At 33.6% G+C, this 11,330-nt stretch overlaps 1 protein-coding gene across 1 annotated transcript; it reads left to right on the plus strand.

Annotated features, from left to right (window-relative positions):
• The first annotated feature begins 5,144 nt into the window (after nt 1-5,144).
• Nucleotides 5,145-6,036, plus strand: LOC131859840 (uncharacterized). Its single transcript, XM_059214006.1, has 3 exons — nt 5,145-5,687; nt 5,772-5,922; nt 6,014-6,036. The coding sequence occupies exons 1-3, from the start codon at nt 5,145-5,147 to the stop codon at nt 6,034-6,036; spliced, it is 717 nt and encodes a 238-aa protein (XP_059069989.1).
• Nucleotides 6,037-11,330: the final 5,294 nt, after the last annotated feature.

The following is an 11,330-nucleotide window of genomic DNA, read 5'->3' on the forward strand; positions in this document are numbered from 1 at the left end:
CATATGGATGGGCATCTTTTTTTGGCTGTCTCAGTATGTCATAATTGGCCTATCTGTCATGAGTATAAGTGCTAACATGCCAAGGTTGGCTTAAATTTCATTTTATAGATGGCTAAAATATGGATTGTTATTTTCAAGATGGTTTAAATTTCATTTCAGATGATAGAAAGTTTATTTCAGCTTGAGTAAGGATAGCGGGTGATATGGATAGGGTGAATAATGATATCTATTTTTCCTAACCCCGACTCTTGAGCTGTGAAGTTTTTCATCTTTATAAGATCTTACAGGGCTACAAATGACATAATCATTATGGATAGCTTGTTAGGGAACCTCTCATCTCTCTGATTATTTGGAATACTCTATGATGTTAGATTTGGTAACCATAGATTGTTTGCATGGTTTTATTTGTTGCCTAATAGATAGTCTAGAAGTTTGGAAGATGTTTTGTTTTTTGACTTCTGAAGTGCATGGAATCACATCTATCACAAACTATTGATACTAAGAACTCAGGATCCGTGAGTTCAGTTTCCATAGAAGGATAAAGCAAAGAACAACACAATGCCTTATTGGGGATAACCCGATTAGGGCTATGCATCCTACTGCTTCATAAGCTCAAATTTATGGAAGTTACTTGTAGATAGACATATGATTTGTATTGTAACTAATTAGCCAAATATTGCTTGGCTTGAGGAATGTATATTCCTCAAAACTATAAAGAAACAACTGTTTGCATATTCTTTTATGGGGAAAGACCAGATGTTTTCTCTACCCGAATCTTTCCTACCAGTGCCCCTAGTGATCTGGGTTGTATTAGGTTTCAAAAATTAATAAAACTATGGCTTTGGCCTTTTACCAATAAAATAAAAATAAAAATAAAAATTCCATTATTTATTGTATATTGGTTATAAAGTCTCAACTATTAAATGAGTTGTTAAAATACCATTGCAATTCGTTGCGATTAAACGAGCATCCTTAATTATATATAATATTTTAAATACACATTTTATTGTATTAATTATTTAAAATTAAAAAATTTATTATATTATGAATTTCCCTTGATTAGTTGATAGGCTTTATATTGGGGGTTTTTATTTAGAAAATTGATTTTCTGTTGATGAAAAAATGATTAAAAGACCTTAATTATATCTAACATTTTAAATACTTATTTTATTGCATTAATTAATTAAAATTTAAAATAATATTATATTATGAATTTCCTTTGATTAGTTGATAGGCTTTATTTAGGGTTTTTTAAGTCAGAAAATACAAAAAATGACAACTTTTTTTTTGCGTGCAACTACATTAATAGATTTTCTTAATTTTTTTTAATATCAATTTAAAAATTGAAGATTATCGTGAATATTATAAAGGATTATAAATTATTTTTTCTTCTTAGAATATTTTGAAGATTAACTTCAATTTTTTTAACATCAATTCACAAATTTAAGACTTTTGTTAATAGAATATAAATTTTTTACATCATACTTTGAAGATTATAAATAATTTTGTTTTTCTTTTTAGAATATTTTGAAGATTATCTTAAATATTTTTTAATATTCATTTAGAAATTTAAGATTTATGTTTTTTATTACATAAGCAGGGAGAAGGCCGTGAACCTATGAAACAACAAGATTACCACACAACAACATTAACCCATCTGAGAACAATCATCCCAAAAGACATAGAAACAAAGCTCCCCCTTTAAAAAGTAATAAAAAATCCTCATATCCATATAGCTTAATCTACTAATTCTAACCTGATTCCATCTACCATTCTCGCTAATATCACAGTATATGTCCATATTAAACATAACAGTATCATATTTCAACATAATTAAGTTTAAATATACAGGCTCGCAAGCCCAGTAGATTAACTTTCTCAAGGTCATAACAAAAAACACAACAAAAACCAAAGAAAACCAGAGAATAGCTAGTCCTTTTTTATCAGGTTCCGATTCCTTTGGAGCTTGTCAATTTGACTTTCCCAGGTTTTCATTTGCCCATCTCCATCATTGAAATCTCTCCCCTCCCTGCCCTGTTTTGCTTGCTTCCTACCTTAATTCTTGATTTTACTAGATCCTAACACCACCCCCATAACGACTTTATTCATGATACCATCTGTGATACAACAGAGGGTGTTGAAGGCATTGCTGAGGTTTTCCAATTTCTTTTTTGTAACCCTAATGCTTCTCCTCCTTATTAGAAATTATACCCTTTAGCTCCTCTAATTGATCGGCCATATCCTTATTATTTACCTTTCCAGTTTGGGGTTCCTGAGAAAAGGGGACAATTTCCTCATCATCAAGGTAGTTGGGAGCCAATGGGCTTTGGTTAGGGTTATATGAGTCTTCTTCTTTTTCAGCATTGTCTTCCTTCTCACTAATTTCTTCCATCTCATCTTTGAAATTTTCCTCTGGGTCTTCCTCTTTAACCTGATAGTCTTCATCCTCCGAGTTCTCCCTGAAAGTTTTCTCATTTTCTTCCAGATTATAGACTCCCTCCTTGTAATTCCCCATTTCCTTATTTTCTCCTTTACATATCTTCTTTCTGGCTCTAAGTCTAGCAGATCTCCTCTCCCCTCAACTACTTTCTTAGATCTCTTGATCTTGGGTCTTATCTTTCTCCTCCTCTAATTCTTGCAAGTCCAGGTCAATAGTTATACTTTTTCTAGTCGACTCTTTACCAGTTTTTTTGGCTTTGACATGGGTGTTCTTAAGGGATTCCAATTTTCTTTTATCCGGGTTGACACATAGAAGTGCAACTTCCAAGAAGAAAACTCTTGAAGCAATTTCTTACCCTTTGGCTTACCCAGAGGAGTGGAATTAGGCGAGCGGTAGGGTTTGGAGTCTAAAAGTTCAATTTTAGCAAGGGTTCCTTGTTTTTTCTTGGGATTTTTCTTTGAGATTTCCTCGTCATTCCTAGAGGGCATCAAATGACAATGGCTTGAGGAGTGCTCAAAAGCGTATTTATACATCAGGTAAATAAGACCTTGATGGAGCAAAGGCTTTTATCCCTTCTTGATACATGACTCAAGGGATGAGAACCAAAAAAAAAAGAAATATTGATTTTCTCCCCATGCCTAAAATGGTTGAGAATTAGAAAATGATATCCATGCACGGTAGTATACCTCCCTTATAAAGTAAAATACATCATCACAAAATAGCTGACAATGCGAAAAGGTTTAGGAAGAGCATAATGGTCGTACCCATTTTGAATCGTAACAGGATTCTCCCCATATTTGAAGAATTTCATAATGTAATCTTTTTAGTCTCCACTACTCCGCTTCTCCACTCTTTCTCCTTCATTCTATAGGCTGGTAACCTCCTCAATGTACTCAGGCGACACCACAAAGGATATGCTTCCCATCGAGACCACACCTTTCTGCCAAGAGTTTCAGAATCTAGTCGAGAGGGAGTGGTTGTAGCCTTTCATGTCAAGTAAATAGGGGGTGAGCCCCACATCCTAAAATAACTCTCAAATTTCCTCATTGCACTTTAAATCCTTAGAGATTTTCGGTTATGTCCTTTTCAGAGGGAACCCCATTTTGGTATCTAAATTTGCAGAGCGATGTTTTTCTCTGTGAAAGTGACTAGAAAAATAGCTGTGATTTTTCACATTCACTTTGCTTTCTAAAATATTCCTCTTTAAAAAGTCTTTTTTATTCTTTATGCATTCGTTGTCCCCAAATGTGAGATTTCCTTTCCAATTATGAGTCCTAAAGGCCTTGAAAGAATTAAAGCCATTGTCTATCCATCTAATGATATCAATACCTTTACAAAACCTTTCCAGGCAATGATAATTAAGATTCGTACCATTCTCTAGATATTTCTTTTCTCCGACATCCATGTCATACCTTTTCCAGTGCAGTTGGGTCCACATCAATCCACTAAGCCAAGTCATCAAAATCCTACAAAGCATATTGTAAGAAGGCGGACACTTATTTTGAAATTTGAAATTTTTGGCGGTCATTTTTAAATCAAAAAAAGATTTCATCAGTCCATCTTGAATGATTAGCCCCACTCGACTGGGGATCTTTATGTCTCTCTTTAGCAAGAATTTGTTTAAGTCTCATCGAGTTGTCCTCAAAATTAAAAAACCACCACTCTTTTTTACTTAATCCTTGATTTGAAATGTCATCATCAACCGCATTACCCTCTCTGAATATATGTTTCACTTTTATATTTTTAAAAGATTTGCATATGTGAATGGAATTTTTTATTATTCCTCTAATCTCCTAGGGGGAAAAGATTTATGTTTTGTGTGCAACTTTTTATAATTTATAATGTATCTCATTTTATAGAACTCAATACTGATTTATAGTATTTAAAAAAAAGATAATAATGATTTTTTCTTATTAAAGTTGAATTGTATATTTTCAATTCTCTCATTTCATCTATTCGTACAAATTGTCTTTGATTTTAGGGTCTTTGATTTTAGGGAGATGAACTTAGTGAATGTCTACATTAGATTTGCATCTGGCATTTTTTATTAAAGATTTACTTCCTTGTTTGAATTTAAAATGTTGGATCATTATGGAAATAGCTCTACCTTGCAATTTGTGCCTTACAATTCTATTACTTTTTTAAGAGTTTTATAATGTGCAAAGGTGTTGTGATTCGCCTTTGAGTTAAAACTTTATTAGAAAGGGAAAACATGTTTCCATTTGTGATCTTGGTATTAAATGTTTCATTTATATAAAAATGTACTATTGAATAAAACACACAATAGAAATAATTATTTAATTTTCATGCAAAAATATTAAATTTATAATTTAATTTTTTTTTTCATGAAATGTGTACCATTGCTAGTAATTAAATATGATAACTGTACATCTACAATGCTGACAGAATACACAATCTATATAATAATAATAATAATAATAATAATAATTTATTTCGATCATGTATATAATGTCTATTGATTGTAGAGTCTCAACTTTTAAACAAGCCACTGAGAATACCATCAAAATTCAGAAAAGCTCCCAAGGGAATTCCAAACGCATTTTAAACGACGTTTAAACTTCCCCTGCATAAAGCAAACCTTATAAATTACAATCTCCATACATCTAATATTCCTGTCTCTTTATCAAACAAGGGCAAGTTTTATACTGTTCTTTCTTGGTATTGCTGTTCTCATTGCTTCAAGATGGATGTACGCTTCCTGATAGACACTAAAACTCGACGTATCGTATACGCTGAGGCCGGAAAATTGTTTATCGATTTTCTGTTTAGCATTCTTAATATGCCCATCGGTTATATCACTAGGTTGCTGCTTAAATGGCAATCCACGAAGAAAGTTGGGTCAGTCACCAATCTACATGAGAGCAGAGAAAAACTGGGCGATGATGAGAGGTTTCCTGAGTGCGGATATATAAACATCTTCTCTTTCAGTATGACGGGAGGTGGAAAGTGTTACGTCTGCCCGCATGCTGGGCAGGATTCTCACGAAACAACGACTCACAATATCAGCAACGAAGGAGAAGAGAAATGTTGGTGCGGGCAGAATATGAACCGAATCGTTGAGCTCCCTGGGTGTAGCGGTTATGTATCCCAGTCCTCGTTTCTGATAACCGATGAATTGCACATAACAGCGAGCTCTATGGCCAACTCTAGAAATATACACACTCAGTTCAATATCAATGATTTTACAGACCTTGAAAAGCGTACGGTATTTGTTGATAGCGACAAGGTCAGAGTTATTAGATTGATTTCAAATTTCCTTGATAGATTTTGTTACAATGATGTTTATGGCATTAATATAAACGATTGTCAGGCATGTGAGCTTGCGGGGGCTTCCCTGGTTTCAAAAACTGTGTTGAATGATGTTTTCGGACAAGAGATTTTCAAAGATGAAAATAATTTATTCGAAGCTGGGTTGTTCGAAGGTGGAAATTATTTATCCGAAGCTGGGTTGTTCGAAGAAGGTGAAATAAATTTAACATTTCTATTTTTATGAGGTGATTGACATTTCCATCTTCATAATATTTCACAAGTACTTTTTTTTGGGTTTTGCAGGTCTTTCGAGTGATGATGCATAAATCTATGGCTAAAACCAGAAAATAACTGCTGTATAAGGGGAGAACTCGTTATCTTAGTGATTTTTTTGAAATATCAAAATATATTTATGATGGTAAAAATAACAGTACTAATTTTCTTTGATAGAATAGGAACAAAAGTTGGTAGCTTGGGAATTTGGTGTGATAAGCTAGTCTATTATGATAATTAGCCGTAGCAAAATAAAATAGTTATAGGTAGATTTTTTGTCAAAAGATAATACAACAATTACATTGCAAACCAAAACTATATATAAGATTGCTTGTCCAAAAGTATTGAATAATTAAAAGAAATGCAATTACATGTGAGATGATTCAAACAAACTCATATGTGCAATATGAACATGAGAATGGTATGAAAAGAATATTATATTTCTACATTCCATGCTTTGGAATATATAATTTACTTTAATATTGTGATTTAAACTTTTCCCAATTTCATCTTGTCGTTTTTTATTCACCCATACACACATTAATATTAATTATCACATGTAATTTTTATGACTTGTTATTTACACACCATGGTGTATTCATAATTTTAAACACATTTCTTTTATTATAGGTTATAATTTCTCAAAACTAGATGTGATGTTTGTCCAACTATGATGTCTTTCATGAGATCAACATCTAATAGGTGTAGGTTGATCATTTAGAGTGTTATAGCCTAATATTTTTAGTTTTTTTCTTGAAGAGGTTAAGTAACATAATTTATACTTATTTATTTATTGATAATAGATTAGAAATATACATAAATTATGATACTTGGACAAAATATTTCTCTCAAAAATAAAAAGGAGTTAAAAATAACTAATATCATTGATAATACAACACATGGTGAGATTCAAGGTGGAAAAATAATAAAATTAACAATTAGGATTTGATAAGTTGAGGAGATTGAAATGCCATAATAAAAATATGTTGAGAAAAACATGACAAAAGGAATGGTTAAATTTGGTGATTTCACGAGGAAAAACCAAAATTTATTCAAAACATAAAGGTGAAAATTTAAATACCCACTTTTCATCTCTAAATTAAATAAAAAATAATTGTTAATAAGACTATGATATATAAATTAATCTTGCAAAGCTAACTTCCAAATTTAAAAATAATCACTTTTTCTATTCAATTTAAAATCATAGTTATGGTTACAAATCAATAAGATTAAATTGTTAGTCTGTAATCATGCTTAGATGGCTAGTCCATGTGGTAGGATAGGTAGGGTGTGTTTTTTATTACGGAACAAATAGGTTTTGAAGGGACTCAAAACCCTTTAACAGAGAACTACATCAAAAAGCTGCATAAAGATAAACAATTCCGCTACAGCCCAAAGACAACAAAAACTAGCACAAGTCAAAAAAACAAGGAAAGAGATAGAAAAAAGACAAAAACTAGTACTAGTTTTTAAGGGCCTTAGCATCCTCACTTTCCAGCTAAGTCATATTAGAGCAATCTTCTTTAGCTCCTGAATGTCATGATTAGAAGTTTTCTTCTTCAGATTAGCCCTGGTTCTCTTGCATAGTTCCATCGCATCCTTTATCTTTTTATCCAGCGCCTCCACATCCACTGTAGCTCCTTCTAAGTGGGTGGCTTGAAACTTTCCAACCATGGTATTTAAACTCTTAGTCGAGTTCTTAACCAATTTGTGACTGAAGGTAACTAAAGATATTAGGTTTTCATTAGTTTTTTGGGTTCTCATTCTCCATCTTACTCAGTCTACCTTCAAAGTCTTTCTTGAGTTTTTCCTCTAGCTAATAAATCTTGCATTCATAATGTTTCTTAATATCACTAATCGTTCCCACAGTCTTTTGCATTGAATCCATAATTGCTTTCTTTGATCCACTGTCCAATGTTCATTAGTTTGAGATTCTTGTTTATTGTTAATAGCCCACATTTTCACATTGATATCTTTAATTTCATGAAAGGCCCATTTAAACATCCTGAAGTTGTAAACAACCACATCATGGGATAAATCTAGAATATCATTAGGATTCTCCCTTTCCATGTTGAGGAAAGGAGAATTAGCATTGAGCTCCTTTGGGAAGGGGGGTCTATCACTCTGGTTCGATACGTATATAGATTTATCCAAGAGTGATTGGTGAGAAGGAAGAGAGTCAGAATGTGAAGTGGACATAGCGAAAGTTCTGCCACATTTATCTTGGTGGCCACTCTTTAAAGAAGACTTAGAATTAGAATCCGAGCCTTCCAAATCCATGTTTCATTCTTCTTCCTTTGAGGAAAGACTAAAATGGTCCCCTTACTCATAATCGCTTGAAGCCTTATGAACCCTAGATGAGGGAGAGGGTAGGGTATTGATGTGTTCATGAATGAGGAAGAGAAAACCACCATACAGAACAAGGGAATTCTTATTTTTATGGTCCTTTATACTAGCATTAATTGAAGCCATCAGAAAGAAGGGGAAATAAAATTTCTCTTTATGCCTAAAATAATTAAGCAAAACAAAATGATGCCCTTAGGCCCTAGTAAATCTTCCATCAAGGGTAACATACTTCATCAAAACCACAAGAACAAATCACCATATAGATTTAATGTTACCTGTATCATAGTTGATTTTTTTGATTTTCGCAAGCTTTGGCCTCTCCTCATTTATGAGGAATTTCTTGACTTCAGCATCTACTATTTTCCTATCCCTATAGAACTTCACCACTTTCGTTGATTGCCTTATGACTTCAGCAATGTGTTTCTCATCAATTTCCACCATCATGCATTCAATTTTAATTTTTCTATCCTTCAAACCCTTAGAAAATTTATTCATGATATTTTCAAAAGCACCATGTAATCTTTCGATGAAGGGAGTGAGCCCTCCCTGATCTAGAATGTGCCAAATTGTTTTATTTTTCTTGAGCTCTTCATAGTTCAAGGGCTCCACCCTCTTCCTTTCTCCACCCATGTAATCAATAATGATGGTACTGAGCATGGTCATGTAATTTGAGAGAAAGGTACAAAGAACCCAGACAGTGTGTGACCCAACTAGAAGTAATGCCAAAATGACACATTTAATGATTGGAATGCTAGCCATCAAAATAAGGCATTATGTGATCATTTAAAACCTATCTCCCCTGGGCCAAATCATATAACATTAAGGCCTTTATTTTGATTGATAGATTATCTCCTAGCCCCCATAATGTTTCATCATTGCTACAAACTCTAAGGTTAGCAAAGTGATAAACCAACCTGTTGGCTTCCCGATAGGCATGATATACATTATAGTTTTGGAAAGTTTTTAATAAATCCATAGCTTTCTCAATCTAACATTTTATATTCCATTAGGGTTTATCCTTACCCAATAGACATTGGGTAATGTTATTAGAGTCCCCTCCCAACCATACTGACTTAGCATTAATTTTTTTGGCCAACAATAATCCATGATAGGCGACTATAGCATCAACAAGGTGGTTAGTCTAACATCCCAAGGAGAGTGCCAATGCTGCCAGCAACCTACCACTTTCATACCTTATCACTGATGAATACTAAGAGGGGGGGGGCTGAATTAGTATACAAATAATTACTAAACTCAAACACTTAACCAGTATAGCAAATTTACTAACAAACTGGTTTAGACAAATGCAAACCAAATAGAAAATAAAAAATTCACCCACAAGAGCATAATTACCATAACACAAGATTTTGATGTCGAAACCCAAATAGGAAAAACCATGGTGAGATGAAACTCACAAGTAACTATCTACAGAGTAGTAACTAGACTGGTTAAGGTCATACAATGTTCTTCACCAGGATAGATCTTGTTAGGAATCTTGATCTCTGTTAGGAGATAAGTCCGATTAAAGACTACCTTGTGAGAGGATTTCAGATCCACAGTTGTGAACCACCTTGTTAGAGGATTTACAAAGGCTTTGCCAGGCCTACCCGGTTAAGGGTTTTAGACTTGTCGAAGATGTGAGTAATCAACAAGTGAGTGATCTAAATACTAGCGCAATATGCTTGGTTAGATCCTTGATAACTCATTGTTAATGCATTTTAGCATTACTTCAGTGTTCAATATCTCCACACTCTATTTCTTCACATAGACCAAATCTCCTTCTATGATCTCACATACAAAAACCTCATCAACCACCTAAAACCCTAACCACTACTAAAACCCTAGACATGATGTCCTTATTAAGGAATCTGATTTCATGTCGGTCCAATAGGATTACATTGCAAGTTCCTAGGTTTAGTGCATCTGGACACATTTGGTAACATGACACAAAATCACCGCCAAAGTGTCGGTGGATGATAACTCATCACAAAAATACCGGTTGGTAACTCATCACAGAGTAATACCAGTTCATACATTTAACCGATTATCGGTTCATACATTTTACCAATTACCGGTTTGTCAAAATGAAGACTGGGAAAAATGATAACAACCGCTTTGCTCCTTCGTACCGCTTTGGGATCCTCATACCGCTTGAGGTCCTCATATCTCTTAGGTCTTCATACTGCTTGAGATCGGAAAACACTTTCTACAAAACACTGATAGTCTACAAACTATAATACATAATACTGGTTGGAACAAATACCGGTTGAGCATAACTCATACATACAAAAAGTGATCACAAAGAAAGTGTGTGTCCATCAATGATAATCACAACATCATCATCAAAAATGCCAACAATCTTCCCTTTGGCATTGATGGCAACACTTAGGAAAATTTTGACATCTAAGTGTTTTACAACAAAAAATATGCCATAATCAAAATTACTCCCCCTAAGCATATACACTATCCCTTTTTGTAGAAAATACAATGTATACTACTCCCTTAAAGAGATAACATTAAAGTATACATAACATTCACCAAAATTTTAAATACAGAATACTACTCCCCCTTTGCCAACAATGACAAAGTATTGCAGAATAACCCCTGTTTCTCATTATCATTAATATAATAAATGTTTATGACAATAATGAGTGAAACTTATCAAAAACCGATTAAAAATCCTGCATAAAGGTCTTCATGGATAAAGACCATGATTCAAGTAATGAGGTAGCTACCTCACTTTCTGTTTGCATCTGGGATACCTGTTCTTCCATGGCATCAATGGTGCTCATCTCTTGAGTGATCGTTAAGGCATCCAGATTGAGATAGCATTTTCGAAGTATTTGTAGTCTGGGTACCAGAAACAGTTGAAGTTCTTGCAAATCTCTGGTCTGATTGCTAATCTCCAACTCTATTCTGGCGGACTGGAGCTAAAACTGGTGAACAATTTGCCCATATGTAGTAAAGGCATCATAGGGCGTCTTGAAGGTGCTTATAAATG

This window comes from Cryptomeria japonica, chromosome 2 (assembly GCF_030272615.1).
Source record: "Cryptomeria japonica chromosome 2, Sugi_1.0, whole genome shotgun sequence".
Lineage (NCBI taxonomy): Eukaryota > Viridiplantae > Streptophyta > Pinopsida > Cupressales > Cupressaceae > Cryptomeria > Cryptomeria japonica.